Source organism: Oreochromis aureus, linkage group 22 (genome assembly GCF_013358895.1).
Source record: "Oreochromis aureus strain Israel breed Guangdong linkage group 22, ZZ_aureus, whole genome shotgun sequence".
Taxonomy (NCBI): domain Eukaryota; kingdom Metazoa; phylum Chordata; class Actinopteri; order Cichliformes; family Cichlidae; genus Oreochromis; species Oreochromis aureus.
Window position 1 is genome coordinate 37,831,724 of NC_052962.1, and position 25,183 is coordinate 37,856,906.

The 25,183-nt window shown below is 39.9% G+C and overlaps 1 long non-coding RNA gene, 1 pseudogene and 2 gene segments (V, D, J or C); 2 read left to right on the top strand and 2 right to left on the bottom strand.

The window, feature by feature from the left end:
• Positions 1 to 568: 568 nt before the first annotated feature.
• On the bottom strand, positions 569 to 1,162 carry LOC120435883 (annotated as a pseudogene).
• Positions 1,163 to 7,121: 5,959 nt separating this feature from the next.
• LOC120435887 lies at positions 7,122 to 9,534 on the top strand. Its single transcript, XR_005609994.1, has 3 exons — positions 7,122 to 8,038; positions 8,130 to 8,200; positions 9,008 to 9,534. It is a non-coding gene; the product is annotated as an uncharacterized LOC120435887 (long non-coding RNA).
• A 2,619-nt stretch (positions 9,535 to 12,153) lies between these two features.
• Positions 12,154 to 13,385, top strand: LOC120435885 (the record flags this gene model as incomplete). The annotated part of the segment is given in 2 exon segments: positions 12,154 to 12,205; positions 12,900 to 13,385. Coding segments are annotated over 2 exon segments (378 nt in total), but the record flags the coding sequence as incomplete, so codon positions are not given.
• Positions 13,386 to 14,359: 974 nt separating this feature from the next.
• Positions 14,360 to 14,850, bottom strand: LOC120435602. The segment is given in 2 exon segments: positions 14,360 to 14,691; positions 14,799 to 14,850. Coding segments are annotated over 2 exon segments (384 nt in total).
• Between the last annotated feature and the right edge of the window lie 10,333 nt (positions 14,851 to 25,183).

Genomic DNA, 25,183 nt, shown 5'->3' on the forward strand with positions numbered 1-25,183 from the left:
TACATGAATGTTGCCATGGAAACAGTCTCACCAGACTACAAAGCAAGTCTAAAGAAGAAAGAGTCTTTAGTGTCTCTTATGAGCTGTTTGTTCTGAGGAGAACTCACAGACAGGAGAGTCAACGAATACAAGGAGTGATTAGAAAGAATCTGAAGTACAAAGTTTTCAATTCATTGACGAACAAGGAAAAGATTAAATGAATGATGATATGAACAAAATATGAATAAAATGAAAACACCTTCAGTTCAATAACAGCTTTTTCACTCATGTTCATGTTTGATGATATGTTTACAGTAAAATCTTTACTCACTGATCAGGAACATTTTCAGATTTTTGTCCTCAGATTATTTTATCTTGATATAGATTCAGTGGATTTGTTACAGTTCTAAGGTCAAAGGTCATGAAGAAGACTTATTCTGGTATCTGTTAATGGCCTACATTTGTTCTTTAGTTAAATATATATTTGAAGAACACAACATGTATGCGATAGCAGTAGGACACAAATTTGTGATGAATCACTTTATTTTGCGTGTGTGTGTGTGTGTGTGTGTGTGTGTGTGTGTGTGTGTGTGTCCTCAGTGAACTGTATCAGTCTCTGCAGTATCTTCCAGCTGCAGCAGTCAGTTCAGTTTCTCTTCAGTCTGACTGAGGGAGGTTTTTGTACGACTGTTTTTCACTGTGTGAACACCCACTGACTGTTAGGATAGTGCCGACTCTGACAGTAATAAACTGCTGCATCTTCAGCCTGGACTCCACTGATGGTCAGAGTGAAGTCAGAGTTTGATCCACTGCCTGTAAAACGAGCTGGAATCCCTGATACTCGAGTGCTAGCACCGTAAATGAGCAGTTTAGAACTCCTCCATCTCTCTGTTGGTACCAGGCTAAAAGATGATTGTTGTTATAAACATAAACATCCTGACTGGTCCTACACTTGATGTTCACAGATCCTCCCACAGCAGAGCTCACTGCTCCAGGCTGAGTCACTGTGATCTGTCCTCTGGACTCTGAGGATACAGAGACAAAAACATAAAGCAGCTTCATGGTTTTGTGGGCTTCATTTCAGAGGACAGATGTTGATAGAGGAGAGGAGTTTGATTCTCTGGACTTTACCTGTGAAGCAGCAGCAGAGGAGAGTCCAGATGAGGACGCAGATCAAAGTCATGTTTTTGATGAGGAGGATTTCTGTGGCTTCTGTTGTGATGAAGGACAGCTGTCAGTCATCCAGTGTTCAACTCTCAGGACTATAAACTCTCCCAGAGCACTGGAGCATGGTGCTGCTGATGCAAAGTGGCTCTCTATGGAAATCATGGAAATGCCCTTGTCCATTATAAAAGGTTTACTCTGTGTTCAAGAATCAGTGATTTGGTATTTCTGTCTGCTGTAATTACATCATTTTTTCTCTTAGTCTTTTAATTATTCCATTGAGTTTTCATAAAATCAGCAATTTGCATTTTGTTGATTATTTTTAAAAGCATTTTTTTGAAGTTTTACATTGTGCATCTTATGCTGAGCAAGCTTTGGTTGTGAGGATTGGGCAGGCTATTCTGTGACATACTTCAAATCTGGCAATACAGTAGGTAAATATTTCAATTTCAATTTCAATTTCAATTTATTTATATAGCACTTTTCACAGGATAAAAACCACAAAGTGCTTCACAGTAATATAAGACAGAAATACATAAAATACATTAAAATACATTAATAATCAAACATACAGCACAAATCTAATTAAAAGCCAATCTAAATAAATGAGTCTTAAGCTGCTTTTTAAAAGAATAAATACAATCAAGACAACGTAAAGATGGAGGAGAGCATTCCACAACCTGGGGGCCACCGCTCTAAAAGATCTATCACCTCTAGTCTTAAAAGCGAGTTCGGTGGGACGACCAACAGCCTTTGATTAGAAGATCTCAGGCTGCGAGAGGGAGTGTGGGGTTCTAAAAGATCGGAAATGTAGGCAGGGGCATCACAATTCAAAGCTTTAAAAGTCAGTACCAAGATTTTAAAATGAATTCTAAAATGTACTGGAAGCCAGTGTAATGAACGTAACACTGGTGTAATGTGCTCTCTTTTTCGTGTCTTGGTTAAAAGCCTTGCAGCAGCATTCTGGACTAACTGGAGACGCTCAAGATTCCTTTTGCTCAAACAAAGAAAAAGGCTGTTACAATAATCTAAGCGAGATGAAATAAAAGCATGAATAACCATTTCTAACTCAGATTTAGACAGCAAAGTTCGCAGTTTGGAGATGTTCCTTAGCTGAAAAAGGCAATTGCATGAAGAAAAGTCATCATTTCTTCATCTTGCTCTGTACTACACTATAAAGATTACAGCATAAAATAATAAGCAGCACATCATCAGAACTTTACTGAATCTTTGCACCAGACCGTGTGTCTTACTCATGGCCGTTGATCATTGGCTGTTTATTAATGGTCATGAGAATTTGCATATTAATGATCAACGAACTGACCTCCCAGCCCACTGTTCCTTCACTGGGCTGGTTTCAGTTATTATGCAAATGTACTGTTTATAAGGTTTGGGGAAACCTGCAGTCAGCTGAAACTGAAGAAGTCACTTGGATGGTGATGAAACGTTTCTCCTGCTGATAACATTACATCCAGATGAACCGAATCAACCTTGTGGGTTTTACTTATCTAGATGATTGAGCATGCATCAAGACACCATGTGTATTAGTGCCTAATTATGAATAATATTACTCAGATATTGATCAGTAACAAACACGAAAAGGCTACAGTTTCAAATATTTTAGACTCTTTGACAGGTGAGAGTAAAATGCTGAACATTTGTCTGAATGCTAGATAGAAAGCACTCAGGCATAGAATTTAGTGTTTATATGAACGTCTGTGAATGAGGCATGTTTTATGAAGAGATTTGATTGCTCAAGCTGAGTAGAAAAGTGTTATATAAGAACCAGTCCATGTACCATTTACCATTCCTTCATCTTCAGCCTGGACTCCACTGATGATCAGAGTGAAGTCAGAGTTTGATCCACTGCCTGTAAAACGAGCTGGAATCCCTGATGTTCTAGTGCGAGTGTAATAAATGGAAAGTTTAGGAGGATTTTCCATCCCTCTGTTGAGGCTAGGCTAAACAGTCTGATACATAGACCTTATGACTGGTCCATTTGATGGTGACAGTGTCCCCCAGAGCAGAGCTCCCTGCTCCAGACTGAGTCATGTTGACCAGGACTCTGGTGCTACTAATGTACAGACACTCTCCATGGAAATGCTGTGGATCCAACTGTGACTTGGATAATTTGTGTTTTTATCAGTAGATCAATCATTTTTACAGTATTAAGGGAAATTGTTTTAAAACCTTTGGCATTTATACTAACTCAGTTCAGATGTTTATTATGTTGTTACATGGTTGACAAAAGAATCAGATTATTTGACTGTTTATTGCAAATATGTGTAAACTTATTTTTAAATATAGCTCCCGTATTAAGAAAGTGAATAATATTACTAATGTTTCTTGTAATATTACCATGAATAAAGTCCTTAAAACCTTTATAAATGTACCTACACTGCAAAAAAAACTGCTCTGGAGGTTTTCACTAATTCAGTAATTGCCAGTTTTAAAATTACCTGTGAAAGTGTGAAATTAAAAGTCACAGACATGTTGCTCTCTACAGAAAGAAATCTTTGTTTTGTTCTGGGGTTTTGGATTTGTTTTGGAAACAGTGAAAAGTGTGAGTTAGTGACTGGTGGAGCAGAAAAAAGCGTCTTACAGCTAAATATCAACTTGTGGTTTCTGTTATCTAAGATGACTGGTGTCTCTTAGGTGACACCTGTCCCATCTAGATGGTGCTGGGTTCCTCCAGTGACGAACTGAAGCAGGGAAATGCCACCATCATGGGTCTGACCAACAAGGGCTTCCACACAGACTTGAGGCTGTCACAAAGATGACTGACAGTGTTGGCAGTGGCAGCCAGGGCTGGACTGGGACAAAAAAATCGGCCCGGCATTTTGACTAGAGACCGCCCACCAGGATAGAGATTGAAAACGTGATGTCTTTCAGGGTAAAACCGCAAAGTTCTGGGAACTTGAGGCAAGAGGTACTAGCGCATGCAGGCTTTCAACTGAACTCAGTTACACAGCGATAAAAAGAAACCCAAAAATGGCAAGAAGCTGTTGTATTATTAACTGCAATAGCGGTCGCATGACAGCCACGGGAAGCCGACGGGTAAAGAGATCTTTTTTTTTTATCGGATTACGTAGTTGAAGAGAAATTTTTTAAGCCATGTTTCCAGTAAGAGCAGACGGATGGTCTGGATATACCAAATATAACGTCTCAGAACACTCCAGCTCACATGTTAATCTGCTCCAAGCATTTCCACAAAGGTCAGTGTTTTGTAGTAGTTAATACGTCACTTTTCTTAACATAATTGGTGATATAGGTTACAAGCAAGTCTGGGCTGAACAGAAATGGTCGCGCTATGCTCCTTTATTTATTGTGCATAAATAGTGAATTGTCCTGACACAATATTGCGTTTCACTTCTGTTATTACCACGGTACATTGACAAAAACATATACTTTTATTCACAGGATAAAACAGTTGTTTTGTATCACTAATTGCCCAGTGCGATTACAGCATACAATATTATTGTCACTGCTACATTTCTGTAATGCGTACCAGAAATTATTTCCACTACTAATTAATTACCGTTGAGCTCAAAGGTTATATTAATAAACGGTTAACGAATGTGTATTTATGACGACGATTTGTGAGACTGGTAAACTTACCTTTGTTTCTACGATGGTCTTTCGTTCTACACGGTGCATTCAAGGTCCTGTACCTATCCGTCGGTAAACTGTACCTGGGCTTGTTGCAGTGACCTGAAGTTACTAAAAACTTCATGAGTGTATGCACTCACTCCAAGAACCGTATAATTATAAATCTGAGCGTGGTGAAAGTTGGGCAGCACGCTAACGTCTTTTGTCCACTCTGTGTGCTCATAAGGGTCTGACCCTCTCACTCCTTTGATTTTTTCCCTGTATCTTTTCTTTGCCTTTTCGTCGAGTCTGTCTTTATACGGTCCGGCATTATTCTCCTTAGTTTTGTACATTCCTTTTTGTGCGGCAAAGAAAACCAAGAAGGTATTGGAACTGGAGAATGAACGTTTTGCGGTGCTGCAAATGCTTGCATTTGATGCGGTACTGGATTGTTTTGCCTCGAGTTCCCGGCATGCAATGCGCGAAAGTCACGTGATCTGTCAATCGCTATACGAAAAACCTTAAATTAAGACCAAGAACACTAGAGGTGAGACATGATCATTAATTAATATTAAAATTAATAAATGACAGATTTAGTGATATTTTCATAAACACCTCCTTTCCTTTTTTGTTCTCCATTTTCTTTAGTTCGTCTATAAGATTGCTAAACAAGGGGAGGGTGCAGCCGGCCTCCTCGGCTGTAATTGGTCCAGCCCAGAGTCGATCATGACCAATTGGCCAATCCAACACCTTTCATTATATATACACCCTTCCTAAAAAAATTTAAAAAAAATCCATCGGCCCATAAAACAAAAAATCGCCAGCGCCCACCGGGCAAATGCCCGGTATGCCCGATAGCCAGTCCAGCTATGGTGGCAGCCAGTGGCGGTCCTAGCCTATTTGGCGCCCTGGGCGAACTCTCCCTCTGGCCCCACACACACACACACACACACACACATATGAAGACAGAGAAAATATAGTATGCAAACGGCTACTAAACAGACATCATAATTAGTCATACAATGAGAACAGGACAAATCAACAATTGACACTGACTAATTACTATTATATTAATATTATATTATTGTATATATTGTTTGGAGTTTAGTCTGTTACTGTAACTATTTTTACCATTTCTTCTTGGAGGAGCTGTAACCCACATAATTAAGAAAGTATTCTGAAAGTTTTAGGATACATGACCTGCCTTTATCCAATGACACATCTCCTTACCTGTATCTTTTGCTCGTTTCTCCTTGTAGGAGCCATAATTAAATATTGAATTTTAATGATCACTGGGTTTTCGTTTGTTTGGTTGCTATGGTGATGTGTAACAGGAGTCACGTGGGTGCTAGCGGTGACATTAAGAGGGCGTTGTCAGTCTGTCATTCACTGGTTTGATTTTGACAGAGAGCAGGGCTGGGTAGCTGTAGTTTTTGTTGACCGCAGCCAACGAGTTTCCCTTGTTGCATTAGAGCTGTGATGTTTTAAGAGTTTGAATCGCGAGCCGATCACATTGCTCTGTAAACTTTTCAAGCACTTTAATAAACAAGCAAGCAATTCCACCTCTCGCATTATTGCCTAAAGTTGACAGCGCGTCAGGCAAATAGGCAGGCTCAATCCCCGGCCTCTAGCGACTATGGAAGTCGCTACACTCCTCTTCTTTTTCTCTTTTTTTAAACTTTAAAAGTTTGTGTGAGACTTTAAATCAACAAAATATAAAATATACATTTTAAATTGTTATTGATCCCTTTACCCCGAGTCCTAAAGTGTATATTTATTTTCTTACTCTTAAATATTTATTGTTCGTTTACTTGCACTGCTGTAACTGGAGCCTCGTCGTCTCGTCTCTCTATACCGGACTGTATGTAGCGGAGATGACAATAAAGTTTACTTTGACTTCAGCAGCGAGCAGGCGCACCGAGGGCTCTCGCGCTCAGTTTTCGTGTATTGATTGATTGATTGATTGATTATGCTTTATTCATCCCGAGGAAATATAGAAAACATCGGTGCAAATTATAAGTCTTTATCATAATGTCTGGTGTTTTCGTGTTTGTTGGTTTGTTTTTATTTTGTTTTATTTTGCGAGTTGGTTATTAGATGCTGCTCCAGCCAGCCAGAGAATCCCCGCCGCCCGCCCTCTCCTCCCTGTGCCGCAAGCAGCAGGCGCACCTCGCAAACGGAGGGCGCCCTTACTCCCAGCAAATGGGCGATAGAAAACCGATCGGTGCCTATGCCATCCCTAATATGCGCTGGCATGATGTCGGGGCAGCATGAGTACGAGCATTTTTTATTTATTTTTTTTTGCCGATGCCCGTGATGCCGCCCCCACCACGATGCCGCCCGGGCAACCGCCCGTGTCGCCCGTATCTAAAACCGCTACTGGTGGCAGCATCAGTGATGAGGAGAGCAGGAGCCCCGGGACACTACAGAATGATCTTCTATAGCTGAATCAGCACCGTGAAGCTCAAAGCAAACCACTGGATGAAGGTGGGATTTTCCTGTGTATCCTGAATTTAGGTCATCTCTCCTGTTCCTGGAAACTACTGTCACAAACTCCTGTTACAAAGATGAGACAAAATTTTAAATGTATTTTTCTATTAAAGGATGCTGTCTGTTGGGTTTATCTAGGCACAAACCCCGCTGGAACACGAAACCAATAACTGCACGACAAAACAAAACAAGACAGAGCACTTTGTCTTTGTGGCTCGCGAGGGAAGTCAGCCAAAGTTGAGGAAAAGATTCCTTCACCTGAACTCAGCCCACTTCCACTGATTCCTTCGCTACAGCCCTTTTTATTGTCAGCAAGCAATCATTCATGAATATGGAATTACAAATACACGTGACATTCTTAAGCAGGCATCTCTGAACAACATCAGTGTCTGTATTCTGTGTGTGTGGGTGTGTGTAGGTGCATGTGTGTGTGTGTGTGTGTGTGTGTGTTTCCAGCCATATGTAACCCAGTTCCTAAAATCATCTCAAACAAAAGAGAAGAAAAAGTAAAACATTTTATGTTCATTGTTCCTGTTCTTACTGTCCTTGTTTAATGAAAGTGAAACGAGATCAAAATATTTATTTAAACATGGAAGGGACGCAGATTATATATGATATGCTCTGGTCAAACAAAAGTTAAGTTTCTCCGAGGGTTGATGAGCTCTGATGAGAGCCTATTGTTTTACTCCACTCCTCGCATGTCAACCAATCGGTGAAGCTCTAGGCAGCTCTTGTCCCTCCTTAGTGCCAGCTCCCAAGTTTTCAGTCTCTTGCTTCTACAGCCGAACAGAGCAGGCGGACTAAAACTTTGCTATCGGTAAGCTGGAGAAATTAACCTCTAACGAGTTAAAAAATACCATCTAAACTGATATTGTTCACAAAATATGGTTTTGCACTTGTTGTCGTAGAGGGCAGAGCGAAACCGGAAGGTTTACTGAGCTGTGGCTTCACGTAAACGCTGAGCATCCACTCGACGGCGGTAAGCTAAATGTGGCTAATCAGACACGTGATGTGCGGAGTGTGGGTACAGTTGTTGGGTGTCTCTGAAACGCACTGTTGTTATGCTAGTTAGATCGTTAACCAAGTCATTAACATGTGAAAAGCTGTAAATGTTTAAAGCAGCTAAAAATAACTTTATGAGAGATAATTGTAAGCAGACTTTATCCTGCTTCCTGTTTAATTTTTAATGTCAATCAGTTGTTTTACAATACTCAGTATTGAATACTTGAAGGTAATTTTAGTGTATTTCCACTTGTACTAGTAGGCCTATGGTACAAGCAGGATTAAGCACGCCTATTTTAATACTCCTATTTGTGGACTAAGTCCTTGTGTGTACGTGTTATTGAAATTGATTATTTGCACTTTGTTCATTTCTGATAAGCATTTGCATATTATTCCATTTCTTAAAAGGGGTAATATACTTATTTATTTGTGATTAGATATATATGTACAGTGAGTTTATTTTGTTGGATGTAATTAATGTTTACAATGGAAGTGAATTATATGGTGACTATAATTCCTGAATGTTTGAAACCTTGTAGATAATCTTTAATGTTACTGCAGGTTACAAACAAGTATTGAACCTGATACTGTGAAATTTTGGATATTGATACTTTGAACTTTGAACCTTGATATTTTAATGTTGTACAACATGATTGAACTGATGATGATTGAATTGATGAGAGCTGATCTGAATAGTAGTTACTGCAGTGTGACACTACTTTAGTTTAATTTGTGAGAGTTATTCCTAAATTGTTCGTGACATATATTTGACCATTGTTTATAGGTCAGGTTTTTTATATGGGATGAATCCAAAGATCAGGTCAGCGATTCCAGAACCCAGAGTGTTCCAGTGTTCACTGGATGGCGAGCCAACCCAAGATCCTAGGAGACAATATACATACACACGCACACTCATTTGCACATTGATGGACTACAATCCTCTACTGTACAAGTAGTACGGTAGGACAGACAATCACACACACACTCCTCATTGGACGGACTCTAATGCGATACGCCCGTTTGTCATGGGCCCCACCGGTACCATTTGGACTTAAAAGACTAATACTTTTACTTGTGCACAATTTTATTTTATTCTATTGTTTTGCTACTTTGGGGGAAATTTTTATACTTGAAGTTCTGTTAAACCTGTTGTAATTCAGTGTTGGTTACAAAATTCTTTTAAAAGGCTTAACATCACTAAAGTACTTTAAAGCCACACAACTGTGTTTGTGTGGTTTCTCTACCATTCATGTACCAGAGCTCTAAGAGTCGTTCTTAATCTTCTGATACTAGCCCAAATTACTCATTACCTTAGTAATTATCCATTGGTACTGTACTTCAACCCACGTGCTACACATACTATACATAGACATACGACCTTTCAATGAACTTTAACTGTGTGTATGAGGTATGCAGAAAAGCAGAAGTAAGCATCTCGCTAAACTATAAGAACAGGAACTTGCAAAAGGTCATGTCTCAAACAAACATTTAAAGGTGTGAAGTCTTGCACTTTAAGAAACAGAGCAGTCTGGTTCCTAAAGCTATAATGGAAATTATAAGGTCGAGGCTGCTTCCTCTCATCTCAGGGTGCACAGAGTGTGCACAGAATCCTTATCAGACCAAATAAGGATAAAATACTTTATCAGCATATGAATGATTATATATCTCTAAGCATAAATGATTCCATGTTTCTAAGCACAAATGACAATATAAAAAATATCAATTCCAACACTATCCAGAGTAGCTTTTTTGACAGTGTCCGTGAATCGCTACATTATTGTAGTGGAGGGGACTGTGTGTCCCAGGGATCCCAGGGGCTATCTTGTTGGTGACCCTACCTGGACCTGGGGGGTATAGAGGATGTTTGGGGAGTGTGAGTGTGTGTACAGTGTTCATTTCTGTTTGTCTCTATGTTGTGTGAGTGCTGAGTATTTGTATATTGATTGATAGATTGAAGCCTTTATTTGTCACTTGCAGTTGCCTGCAGCAAAATCGGACCTTTCCGACCGCACATACAATACACAAACATCACAATGGGGAGACAGGACAGAACAGGCAGCATAAAGAAAACAATGAATGTATAACACAAAAGGGCAGTCGATGAGGAAAAAGAAACTCTGCTCATCCTGATCCCTAATGGGGGATCAGAATGAGAAAACAGAAACAAAAACTTCTCAGCACAAAAGCACATTTATCTTCACAACACCATAAAACACAAGATAAGCAAAAGGGGAATATGCTAATGTACACAGCAGCATCAAGGACGCTGCACTCTCTGCGCAACCTAAAGTGATGCTGAACCTCCGTCTACATCGGATGGGAGGTAAGCATGGGAGGCGATGGGTTCAGGGAGGGCGGTATCTGTCTAAGTGTACGTGTGTGCGTGTGAGGAAGTGTGTCCTGTGTTCAGCCTGAGAAAGTGTCTTTTCGCCCAATTAAGATCAACAGTCCACAGCCTACGCAGGTGGAGTTGAGGGATCTGGTGAGAGAGTCAGGGAGTCTTGTTGTCACTGTCAGAGGAGAATTTGTTGTTGTTCTCGTTGGCGTCGGCCTTCAAGTGTCCAGCTGCTGCCGCCGGGTTTGGGTAGCCGCATGAGATGATGATGGTGGTTATGTTGTTTAGGACGAACAGACTTCATCTGAATTTTACAGTCGTGCTTTAAGTCCATCACTGGTCCGGGGGTGTATCAAGAGAGGTACATCCGCCTCCTCAAGGAGCAAAAAGAAAAGAGTGTGTTCATGATGGTGGGAATGCATGCTTGTGTCTGTGTTTGCCTGTTTGTCTATGTTTATATGTCAGGTTGGGTGTTAGACTCCACCTCTCAGCCCCCAATACACTCCCTGCCAGTGGTTGAGGCCCCCACCTGCTGGTACATTAGCGGTTGTTGGTGTCCGGTGGCTGCTTGCCAGGGCCTGGCGCCCTTGGCTCCATCGGGCCCCTACCGGGGTGTGGAGGGTCGTCAGTACACTCTCACGTAGCCTTTTGCCAGCGGAGCCTGCTGGCACGTTGGCTGCTGGGTGACCCCCCCCCCCCACCCGTCTGGGGCTCTCCCCAGCTTGTTTGTAGGAGGGTGGCGCAGCTGTCCCTCCAGTGGGCCTCCTTGGGCTCTTGTGCTCTGGGGGGAATCTAGATGTCTGGGCCCTGGATGTCCTCCATGCTTGCTTCATGTCCTGGGGGGCAGTGCTATGGCTCCCCACAATTACTATTAGATAGTTACATGGAGAAACCTTTTGAAAACAAGCGCACTCACGCACACAGGTGTGCACAGACACTCACTATCTTCCTTGGATGCTGCCTCTAAGCATATCGTCTGCTGTCAGTCTTTTGTGCTGCTCAGTAACATTCAGCATTTATTATTTACTCTTGTTTATGCTTAATTAGTTGTTGCTGTGGTCTCCCTACTGTGTTGTTCTCTTTTTGCTTGTTTACTTCTTTTTTTTTCCAGCAAGTGATCTCGCGGATTTCTTTTGTCTTTTCTCACTGTCCCTCTTCCCCTCTGTTTTTCTTTACCTCTCCTTTTCCTAAACTTCTCTTATCTGTCTTTCTCTTTACGATCCCCCGGTTATATCTGTTCCGATTGTAATCATTTTAAAAATAAAAAAATAATAAAGATGAATCAAGTGGACCAGTATGGCAAAGCCAGAATGATACACTTGAGAAAATAAATCTGTTGAGAATTTTTCTTGGCCTTCAGACAATAATTCTGATTGCTTCAGTGCCGAACGGGACAGGAAAAAACGTGATCGTCCAAAAGCTCATGGATTGAACTGTATTTAAACTAATATTGTATGATGGTATTTGAAGAAGTCATATCAGCTGAGTCATGGCTGCTGTGCAAACAGTGAATTATGTTGTTGAGTTTGTTTGTTTCAGAGTCAGAGAGCCGTGTCTCTCTACAGTCAGAGGTTTTTGTACGGCGGCTCAATGAGTTTGTATCACTGTGGTGGACTTTTGGTGGAGGAACCAGACTGAATGTTGGAAGTAAGTTTATTCTGGTTTACTATCAAATACTGTCTTTTTTATTGAAGTTCATTTAACAATTTCTCTTCTGATTTTAAGAGAAAAGCACGTAGCTTTACAAGAAGTTTGATGCTGGAATTTTTTATCATCCTCTTATGTCATGGAGGGTAATTCAAATCTGATCTCTAAAAATGTTATGTCTACATTTCAGTCTAATTGAAACTGGAAAAAAACAAACAAAAAAAATATAAAAATCATCTCTGATGTCTTTAGTCTGTCAAGTATTGTTTGAAATTACTTTGAGTTTGTGTGAATTTTAAAAATTGTTTTAGACACACATGAAGAGCATATTGTGTCACTGAATATATATTCTATTTATTTGTTTAAAGTTAATATTAATATAAGTCATGTACAATATTGATGATTTTAAACTTGTTTTGTAAATGTTGCCACATCTGCTTCTTTTATTTCCAGTGTAGTTTGAACATATTTCAGGTCAAACTGTGTGATGATTCTCTCTGTGCTGATATGCATGAGAGGTTTCTTAAAGGGAAGTGAAACAATGTGTGAGTTAATGACTGGTGGAGCAGAAAAAACACCTGACAGAAACTTCTTAACGGAGAAAATCAGCTCTTACAGTAAAGGTGTCCGACTGTCTGTGGTTTGATTGACAGCTGTGTGCTCCCTGTGCTCTAAGCTGATTGGTGTCTCCTAGGTGATACCCGTCCCATCCTGACAGTGTTGCCCCCCTCCAGTGAGGAGCTACAGCAGGGGACTGCAACAATCACATGTCTGGCCAACAAGGGCTTCCCCTCAGACTGGAGTCTGTCCTGGAAGGTGGATGGCAGTGGCAGCATCAGCTGGGAGGAGAGCAGGAGCCCCGTGGTGCTGCAGAATGACGGCCTCTACAGCTGGAGCAGCACCCTGAGGCTCCCTGCAGACCGCTGGATGAAGGTGGGCTCTGTGACCTGTGAGGCCACCCAGGGCTGCCAGACTCTGGTCTCAGAGCCACTGAGGAGAGTCCAGTGTTCCCAGTCCTGACCTGACTCAACCTGATACTGGTTTAATGCTCTCATTCTCAACTCTGTAACTGTCTCTCCATCTTTCTTTTTAAAGAACAAATAAAGACTAAAACTGTTATTTTCTTTCTCATAATGACAACATTCATGTTTTAGGTAATAAAGATGTTTTGCAAAGGGAATTTTGGTTGAATCAAACATTTTATTTTATTCAAATCTACAAACCTGCACTTGATGAATATATTTTTCATTTACATGAATTTAGACCAACTCTGCACTCCAACATGATGTCTTTATTTTACACTGGTAAAATAAAACACAGGCTGAAAGAACCATTAAGGAGATCTGCATTTTGGCAAAAGCTGAAAAAGGAGTTTTAAAATTGTTCAGGTTATTTTTATGTTTGTTCAAAGTTACATGACTGTGTGTGGTAGGTTGTTGGTGGTGTTGCTCACCTGTACCAGACAGACTGGTTCATGAAGGAATGCTGGGACCTGGTTGCCATGGAAACAGTCTCACCAGACTACAAAGCAAGTCTAAAGAAGAAAGAGTCTTTAGTGTCTCTTATGAGCTGTTTGTTCTGAGGAGAACTCACAGACAGGAGAGTCAACGAATACAAGGAGTGATTAGAAAGAATCTGAAGTACAAAGTTTTAATTTCATTGACGAACAAGGAGAAGATTAAATGAATGATGATATGAGCAAATAATTGATAAATTAAAACACCTTCAGTTCAATAACAGATTTTTATGTCATGTTCATATTTGATTCACAGGTGTGTTGTTTTTATTTTGATCCTCACTGATCAGGAACATTTTCAGATTTTGGTATTTAGATTATTTTATCTTGATGTAGATTCAGTGGATTTGTTCCACTTCTAAGGTCGTCAAGGTCATGAACAGGACTTATCCTGGTATCTGTTAATGGCCCACGTTTGTTCTTTAGTTAAATATATATTTGAAAGTTGAACACAACATGTATGCGATAGCAGTAGGACACAAATTTGTGATGAATCACTTTATTGTGTGTGTGTGTGTGTGTGTGTGTGTGTGTGTGTCCTCAGTGAACTGTATCAGTCTCTGCAGTATCTTCCAGCTGCAGCAGTCACTTCAGTTTCTGTTCAGTCTGACTGAGGGAGGTTTTTGTACGACTGTTTTTCACTGTGTGAACACACCTTGACTGTTGATAACATGATAACTCTTACAGTAATAAACTGCTGCATCTTCAGCCTGGACTCCACTGATGGTCAGAGTGAAGTCAGAGTTTGATCCACTGCCTGTAAAACGAGCTGGAATCCCTGATTGTCGAGTGCTAGCACCGTAAATGAGCAGTTTAGGAACTCCTCCATCTCTCTGTTGGTACCAGGCTAAAAGATGGTTGTTGTTCCAAACATGAACATCCTGACTGGTCCTACACTTGATGCTCACAGATCCTCCCACAGCAGAGCTCACTGCTCCAGGCTGAGTCACTGTGATCTGTCCTCTGGACTCTGAGGATACAGAGACAAAAACATAAAGCAGCTTCATGGTTTTGTGGGCTTCATTTCAGAGGGACAGATGTTGATAGAGGAGAGGAGTTTGATTCTCTGGACTTTACCTGTGAAGCAGCAGCAGAGGAGAGTCCAGATGAGGACGCAGATCAAAGTCATGTTTTTGATGAGGAGGATTTCTGTGGCTTCTGTTGTGATGAAGGACAGCTGTCAGTCATCCAGTGTTCAACTCTCAGGACTATAAACTCTCCCAGAGCACTGGAGCATGGTGCTGCTGATGCAAAGTGCCTCTCTATGGAAATGATCTGACTGACTTCAACAGAATTACATCACAAGCAGTCATCACAACGTGAATTCACAGGTGTCATTTCGGTCAGTCAACATGGTTTGAGATAAATGATATGATTCATATTTATTCAGAAATGTATATTTTAACATCCCCTGGTCTAGTTTTGTTTTGGTTGCTCTGGCTCCAAGTCAGCACAGACTTGGATCAGTCTTATGATGCTGTTTAGTAATGGATCAATCAAATTAACATTTTACTGAATCTCAAAGTAAGTTTTCTAAATTTCGTCCTGTATTGGAGCAGATAAGATGTGGACGTCTTTGCCACAAGGATACTTCTTTTTTAATTTACTTCTTTTTTTTTCAGAGGCTCAAAAATAACTGAGCAATTGTCTTCAAGCCATTTCATCAACAGATAAAGCCTGTCCCGTCATTATTCTAAGACAAATTAAACAGATGAGTTGATTTCAAATTATCTGATTGCATTTATTGGTTGTTAATTAGATCCCTGCATACGAGGTCAAAAGAACTATCAAAATCAACAACCTGGTTCATTTTTAAAAGGAATGATTGTATTGGCCAGCACAACACAAATAAGGCCTAAAAGACCACAGAAGAAAGCTGAAACGAATGAGGACAGAATTCATAGTTTAAGGAAAAATACTTTACCACTTTACACGTCCAATTCATTAGTCTGAAACACTCCCGAAGGGGGAAATGGGCTGGTTTTTCTATAGTGCTTTTCTGCTCTAACACTCTAAACACTTCACATAACTTTCATCATTCACCAATGAAGAAATACAAGCACTTTTTTTATGCTTTTCCTACTGGAATGCTTTCTATACAACATTCAAACACATTCAGACTGAGATGGATGCATTGGATGGATGCTTCTGAGCTACAGTAGCCCCAGGTGGCTGTATCATAGTCAAAGTCTACTACCAAGAGATCAAGAGTCATCTTCATGAAAGGAAACTGTTACAAACTGCTGGTTACACTCAAGAACTGGAAGACTGGATTAGACTTTGCCAGAAAAACACTTAAAAAAAAAAGCAAGAACAGTTCCAAGATGAAATTTTATCAGCATAATTGGAAAAGAAAATGATGAAGAAGGAAAACTGATCTGAAGAATGTCACATCATCTGTCAAAGATGTTGGAGCCAATTTTACTCATTGGAGTAGTTGGAAAGTCATTGGACAGAATTTTGCAATGCAAATAGATAATGACCCAAAGAAAACTGGCAACCCAAGACTTTCTCAGGTAAAGAAATGGTCAGGTCATCTTTTTTTTTTTTTTTTTTTTACCTCAACAGAGCATGATCTCCTATTATTAAATAGCCACAAGGCTCAAAATGTGGGTTTAGTGTCAGGGATACAGTAAATTTAAGATTTAGGCTAGGTGTTCAGGATTCATTTTTAAGGTTAGGGTTAGGGTAAGAGGCTAGGGAAAGCATTATGTCAATTAGATGTCCTCACTAAGGTACAAAAAGCATTTATTGTGTGTGTGTGTGTGTGTGTGTGTGTGTGTGTGTGTGTGTGTGTGTGTGTGTGTGTCCTCAGTGAACTGTATCAGTCTCTGCAGTATCTTCCAGCTGCAGCAGTCACTTCAGTTTCTGTTCAGTCTGACTGAGGGAGGTTTTTGTACGACTGTTTTTCACTGTGTGAACACAGCTTGGCTGTTAACATCATGTCTGCTCTGACAGTAATAAACTGCTGTATCTTCAGCCTGGACTCCACTGATGGTCAGAGTGAAGTCAGAGTTTGATCCACTGCCTGTAAAACGAGCTGGAATCCCTGATGCTCGAGTGCTAGCATGGTAAATGAGCAGTTTGAGGGGGCTTCCATCTCTCTGTTGGTACCAGGCTAAAAGATGGTAGCTCTTCCAAACAAAAACATTCTGACTGGTCCTACACTTGATGCTCACAGATCCTCCCACAACAGAGCTCACTGCTCCAGGCTGAGTCACTGTGATCTGTCCTTTGTAAATAGTTGTAAATATCTTGATGTATTCTCAACCACCCAGGTGAGGAAATCCCCCAAAATTCTGTTCTTCTGTTCGTAGTGTTTTCAGTGAGAGAAAGTTTCATCACTTGGACGAGTAAAGAAAGCTTTCTCCAACTAATAATGGCACATCCAAAGAAATGCTCAACTCTTTTGGGACAGTTGTAAATACGTGTGTAAATTAGGTAACCCTTTCTCTGGCGGTATATGTTGAACACTGCAGCAGCCTCATAGCAGTGAGCCTTTGTTGCTGAAACCTGTGTTCCCTTGTTTTTCCAGTAGGAGTTTAGGGAAACAAATGGACTTTTTTTACTTTTAGTTTGGCAGAGAAGATTAGGGACCTTTAGAGATCTTTTGTTTGTTATTTTGGCACAGCTCACTGCCAAAGTCAATAAATGGCTGCATTGCATTTACACTTGCTCAGAGATTTTGCTCTTTCTTGGGTGGAGTTGGAGTGGGGAGACACATTCTTGTTACACCGAGGATGTAACACACTTTTGCATAATTTAGTGAGCAGTAACAAATGTCATCTGGGGGATGGGACATGTCCTTCTTTTTATTTTTTTCCTTTGCATGTGTTGCTGTGTCAGTGTTTATTTTTGTTAGAGCATATTGTAGTGTTGCAAGTTTTTGTATATATTGTTTGTGTTTGGGGAGAAGCCCCTCCCTTCCGCCTTCCTCCACTTGATGCTTGATTAGAGACACCTGAAGGGCAGCGAGAGGAGACGCTGTAATGACAGGGGATGGAGAGAAGAGAACAGAGAGCTGAACTGAACGGCGAGCCAAACCAAGGTTTAGCAAAAAGGATGCGCCATATCAGAAAACTGGCCCAGTGTGCTGAGAGCAGTCGAGGGTAGTCTCAGTGGGAAACCACAGCTGACAGTGGGTGCTTGACGAAAGCCGCCTGTACGTTTGTACCCGGAGCAGCGGTGGGCGGAGTTCAGAGCTCTGGCCTCCCGGGGTAAGTACCACTTGTTAAGATTCATGTAATACCCCGGGAAATTGAGAAGAGTGACTGCCGCTGCTCTCCTGTGCCTAGCGGAAGCTCGAGCGGAGCGGCGAGGCGACAACAGAGGACGCGGTCGGCCCGGCTCCCACTGGTGTAATCGGATTCTTCACGGCCGGGAAGTGTGGCTGTCATGGATTGCGGGGTGAGCCGTGTAGAATTTAACAAAGGACCCAAGATACTGATATTGCAGTGAAGTGAGAGGGCTTTATTGAGACTGAGTGATTAACAAACAAAAGGTGAGAGTGACAAGAAACAGAACTTAGAAATAATCTATACTGGGAAAACTAAAACCTAAACAACAAACCTGAACATGAGAGGAGACAACAAGCAGGGAGAATTCACAGGATGATGCAGGGAAAGAACACAGACTAACCAGCAACGCACACCAGAAAACACAGAGCTTATATACACAAAGAGACAATCAGGGAATGAGACACAAAAGGAGGGAACAGCTGGGAGTAATCAGATGAGATGAGACAGGGGAAACATAAACTGAATACACTAACATAAGACACAAACCTTCACAATAAAACAGGAAATACACAGAGATGCAGAGTGAAGAGAGAGAGTACACTGAGGAGCAGGAGGGAGAACACAGACATGATGGACTGGGGGAAACATGGAATAAAACAAGAGGGGAAACCCAATAAACTAAACAACTTGGGACCGATAGGAACTCCAAGAATAACAAATGAACTTAACATGATACAGAAACACAGGAAACGAAGAACACTGGGTCAAAATGTCCCAGGACCATGACAGTGGCAGAGCCTGACTCGGAACTTGGGACTTAGCTCATGGACTGAGCACCGTTATGTTTTTATTGTGCTGAGTTTTATGTTTTTATTTTTCTCTCCACTGATCAGGGTATTTTAGTGTTTATTTTTTATTGACTATTTTAACCGGGTAATACGTCTTCTGTTTCCGTGATCACCCCCTGCTGCTCTCTCTGTTATAGAAGGGGCTCCCTTTTAGCTTACGCCCGTGACGCAAACAGCAAATGATTATTGAGGAGGTACAATTGTTCAGCATTTCACTGCACCTTACTGAGTGCTTCGATTTGTGTCTTTCATACTGCTCTGTCCATAAAGATCTATAGATCTGTGTCCATAACAGAGAGTACAAAGACGTGCATTTTTTGATTGCCTTTCTTACAATCCAATTTATATAAAGTTGGGAGAAGGTTCTAAGAAAGTTTTGGAAGGTGGAATTTGTTTTGGTCACCTCAGATCATGCCAACAAGTTTATCAGTCCCTGATGCAAGTATGTAACTTTAATAAATATATGTTATAACCAGTGTTGAACTTGCCCAACACTGTAATTAAGTAATTAATTATAGTTACTAGTTACTTCGTCAAAAAAGTAACTGAGTTAGTAACTGAGTTATAAGATTCTAAAAGTAATTAATTACTTGAAAAGTAACTATTGCGTTACTTTAAAAAAAATGTTTAACCCCCTGGGGTCCAGGGTATAATTGGCCATTTTTAACTACTTTTGATTTTCTCCACATTTCACCTTTAAAAACTATTTACTTTGCCTTGTTTGGGATCATCCTTTTCAGCACAACCTCACGTGTCTGAATTTACTGTTATGTTTTCATTTTGACATACTGTACTAACACAATTGATCTAAAATCAGACAAAAACCATAAAATCCGAGTAGAAAAAGTTATATTTTTTACTGTAACAACCACATACATGTTTAATGAATCATATTTCATAACTTTAAATGCAAATATAAATTGTCAATTTTAAAATCATATGCACAAGTTTTGCAAACAACAAAGTTATTTGCAACCATTTACCTGGAGACAGCAGTTGCCTCATTGTTCTGACACACAACACAAAACTATCCACAACACTACACACTAACTACACAAGACAACACATTAACTACACACTCCAAACACGCTAAACGTCACAAATCTCTCACGTCTCAAAAGTCCCTCTCTCTCTCTCCGTCACTCCTAAAACTTCCACCTCTTCCTAAACAACTAAATGTCATGTTGCCATATCATTTTTTGATTGGTCGACATGGTGCATTTTTCCACCAACACAAAAGGGCTGGGTTTTTTTGTTTGTTTGTTTTTTTAAGCGCTAGCAAGCACTCTCATAAGCAGAGAGATCTTGCTAGCGCTGTCCTTAGACAGTAAACGTGACACAACTATTGAGGAAAAAATGGTGCATATATATTGTTTATCATGACTCTGGTTTTACGTGACCTATCAACACAATTTAAAAACTGGTATATATCACCTTCTTGCTTTGTCATCTTTAAGTGGTCATGTGATTGGCTTACCACTAGTGATGGGATTTCCGGCTCTTTTTAGAGAACCGGCTCTTTTAGCTCGGCTCACTAAAAAGAGCCGGCTCTTTCGGCTCCGAACCAGCTCTTCAGGTTGTTTTGTTGCTTTAATTAATTTATTATTAACAATAATATAAAATTATGCACAAAAGGAATTACTAATGTAAAAGAAAGTGGTTATATTTATATGTTTATATATAAATATATACAGTGGCCCTTAGAGACAAAACACATACAAACTCCAAAACCCATTTCTAGCGTTAACTGAACTTCCAAAACAGAGCTACATCTGTTTACATTACATTTTATTACATAAAATGTAATAAATAAATCATATAATACAAAAACCAACTATTCACATTTCAACTTTTAACTATTTAAATTTTCAGCTTTTTCCTTTTAAACAAATTTAAAATGAAAAACACAAAACACTGCAAACCACAACACAATTAAATATAAATTAAAATATGAAAACAAAAAGAAGATGCACATTCTCTGTCATATGGGCCTGCATGAATAAACTTTCTGAATCCTTTATCATCTGCAACTGAAAATAGTTGTGGATGATTACTATACCTTTCTAATGTGACGTTGTTGTCCCTGGCTCTTTTTCTCTGTCTCTCCCTCCCGCACTGTTCCTGTGCTACTGCGAGTGTAACTACCGCCCCTCCCCCCTCTGCCCAGCGCAAAGCACAAGGCTCGCGTGCGGAGTGAAGTGGAAAAAAAGAGCGAGAGAGAGAGGGTGAGAGAAAGGAAAAAAAAAACCCACAGCTCGCAATAAGGAGCCGGCTCGCATCGTTCACATCAAAGATCCGGCTCTAAGAGCCATTTCGTTCGCGACCGACTCATGCGATTGTTTTTCCCCCTGAGCTCCAGGTGTTGTGCCAAAAAGTGATCATCGGGCAGAAAGTGATTGCCGTCCGCGGGAGCGCGCGCGGCTGCTTAAAGATGTAGCCCCCAGATTACTTACGTAGACAGCTACTTCCTTACAACTGATGCAGTAAGCTGAAGACAGCTTCAACCGTCTGGTTGTTGAAAAATAGTAACGCTTGTTCTTCTTAGTAACAGTAACAGCGTTGTAACGATAGGAATAGTAATTAGTTAGATTACTCGTTACTGAAAAAAGTAACACCGTTATTCACATCACTGGTTATAACACATGTAGGGAGGTCAAAGTCATGAAGATTCCATGTTATATATCACATATTCTCTCACTTTTTATTTTTATCTCATTTACTAAAGACAATCTTTGTGATGAATCACTTTATTTTGTGTGTGTGTGTGTGTGTGTGTGTGTGTGTATGAGGTGCCGTAAGGGACATTATTACTGAAACGCTCTCACACACACTACTGAAACGCTCTCACACACACTACTGAAATTTTACCTCTCACACACACTACTGAAACACTCTCACACACACTACTGAAATTTTACCTCTCACACACACTACTGAAACACTCTCACACACACTACTGAAACGCTCTCACACACACTACTGAAACGCTCTCACACACACTACTGAAATTTTACCTCTCACACACACTACTGAAACGCTCTCACACACACTACTGAAATTTTACCTCTCACACACACTACTGAAACGCTCTCACACACACTACTGAAACGCTCTCACACACACTACTGAAATTTTACCTCTCACACACACTACTGAAACACTCTCACACACACTACTGAAACGCTCTCACACACACTACTGAAACGCTCTCACACACACTACTGAAATTTTACCTCTCACACACACTACTGAAACGCTCTCACACACACTACTGAAACGCTCTCACACACACTACTGAAACGCTCTCACACACACTACTGAAATTTTACCTCTCACACACACTACTGAAACACTCTCACACACACTACTGAAACGCTCTCACACACACTACTGAAACGCTCTCACACACACTACTGAAATTTTACCTCTCACACACACTACTGAAACGCTCTCACACACACTACTGAAAACGCTCTCACACACACACTACTGAAATTTTACCTCTCACACACACTACTGAAACACTCTCACACACACTACTGAAACGCTCTCACACACACTACTGAAACGCTCTCACACACACTACTGAACGCTCTCACACACACTACTGAAATTTTACCTCTCACACACACTACTGAAACGCGGCTCTCACACACACTACTGAAACGCTCACACACACTACTGAAATTTTACCTCTCACACACTACTGAAACACTCTCACACACACTACTGAAACACTCTCACACACACTACTGAAACGCTCTCACACACACTACTGAAACGCTCTCACACACACTACTGAAATTTTACCTCTCACACACACTACTGAAACGCTCTCACACACACTACTGAAACGCTCTCACACACACTACTGAAATGCACTCACGCACGCCACTGAAACCAGAGGCATTTCCGCTGAACAGGAAGTTGTTTCCTGACAAGGAAACTGATGGAAAAAGTGGTATATTTCAAAACACTACAAGGATGTCTACTCAGCAACCTGCTAGTACAGCTGTCCCCAACCTTTTTTGCGCCATGTAAACGATATAAACATAAAAATATGATAAATACCCTGAAAACCATAAATTTCAAACTCAAGCCTCAACTCTTGCGACCCGGTACCAAACGACTCACAGACCGGTACTGGTCCAGGAATTGGGGGTTGGGGACGGCTGTGCTTGTAGCCTAAGTGAAGCAGCCACATTACTTAACAATATTTTAGCTTCCTTGAATCCAGGAATGGATTCAAGGTGCAGCAGGGAATTTGGCAAGTATGTCCTGTTTCCCCTAAGCTTTTTATATTGGCAACTCAGTTGTTAACACTGTTAATCAAAAATTCTAACGACAAGGAATATCAATTTTTAATAAAGACTTCAAAATAAGTCAATTCACAGATGATACATCTATTTTTTTGAAAGATAAATACGTGGTAGAGAAAACTAAATTTTCTTTAAAGCTTCTCGTTTATTTCTCAGTATCAAAAAATGTGAACTTCTCCCGATTCATACAAGCTCTGACTCCTCAATAGCTTTAGTTAGAGTTGAATCTAAAGTTAAATATATAGGGCTGATAATATCTAAAAAACCCAATTAGCAGAAAAGACACCAATATTTCTAACTGTATCATGGAGATGAAGAAATCACTTAGCCACTGGTTAATCAGAGACCTCGCTATTATTGGCAGAAAGCTGAAGGCATCTCCAAATTGATTTATCCTTGTCACTCTCTATATAGCTCCTCTAAAAGCCTTAATAAGGCTAATACAGTTATTTTCGAATTTTTGTGGAGGAATAAAACCCATTACATTGAAATATCTCAGCTTGTGAAGGAATACAATAAAGGTGGTATCAAAACTCCAGAATTAGAATTTATGGTTGGCACCCTTAGAATTAAACCGTTAAAATCTTGTCTGTCACAGCCAGACTCTACTTAGCTCCACATCCCATAATCCTTGTTTAACAAAATAGGAGGATTAGACTTTATTTTGAAATGTGATTTTGCGGTAAATAAAATCCCCATAAAGATATCAAACTTTCCAAAACAGACTTTGCATTTTGGGGAAAATGAGATTTACCCACAACTTCTCCCCATAATTCAACCTTATGGAATAATAGGGTAATAACACTTAATCAAAAATCAATTTTCAAGAGTGACTGGTTTAAACAAAAAGATTATATTCATAACAGATTTGTTGGATGATAACGGTGTCATTCTAAGTTACACAGACTTTTCAGAAAAATATTGTCTAAACTGTTCTCAAAGAGAATATAACAAATTTTGTGAACTGGTCCCACTGCCTCTGCTTCATTAGATTAAAAATTTTATGATATACAATAATTTCTCATCAGTGCTCGCAAATTTATTGCTAGGGCAATGTCAGCTGTTTGATAAAAATGCAATAAGAAATTTATTAGTAGTTTCTTCAAAGACAAAATATTTCATAGTTACAACAGAATGGTTACATTGCATGGTTCTAATTTAGTTATTTCATATACACTGGATAACGCATACTAAAAATTTATGAAATAGCCTATTCTACCTAAAGTTAAAGAAACAAACTTTAAAGTAATAAACAAAATTAATCCTGTGGCAGAATTTCTAAAAAAAGAGATTTGGCTTTGAGGTGGATCAGTGTTCTTTTTGTACTGATGAAAATGAAACCCTAGAACATCTTTCTTTTCCTATGCCCTATCACACAATGCATTTGGTGCAACTTAAAAAAATGGATTTCCCTAAATATTAATGATGTGCCACTATTTGAATTACATCATAATTTTTTTTATATGGATCATCTAGCATTGGGTGTCTCAGACATTATTAACATCATCATACTTTTGAGTAAATATCGTATCCATTGTGCTAAATGGAGGAACGCTAAGCCTTCTCTCCCTGGTTTTATTGATGATTTTAAGATATTTTTTCTTTGCTAAAAAGACAAAAAGCACATATGCCAAAAAAAATAACCAGGATAATGCCCGTCTCCTGCTGTTCTAAATTTTGACTTATGCTGAGGCTAATATATTGTTAAGTAATGCAGCTGTTTCACTTAGGCTACTAGCAGTAGGGCTGGGTATTGTCACTGATTTCTAGAATCAATTCGATCCCGATTCACAAGGTCCAGAATCGATTTGATCCACGATTTGATTCGATTCAATTCGATTTGATTCTGGGAAATTTTGACAGTCAGAAATATAATTCAGATCAGTACATTTACATATTTTTGTATCTATAAAAAGGAAGCAGATGCCTTTGTGTCAAAGTAGCTGAAGATAAAACACAGAAAAACATGAAGGTGATTTTTCCTGGCCTGGGAATTTATAAAAAATATTCTGCAGTACATCAAAAACGAAAGAAAACCATTAATCAACATATGAACG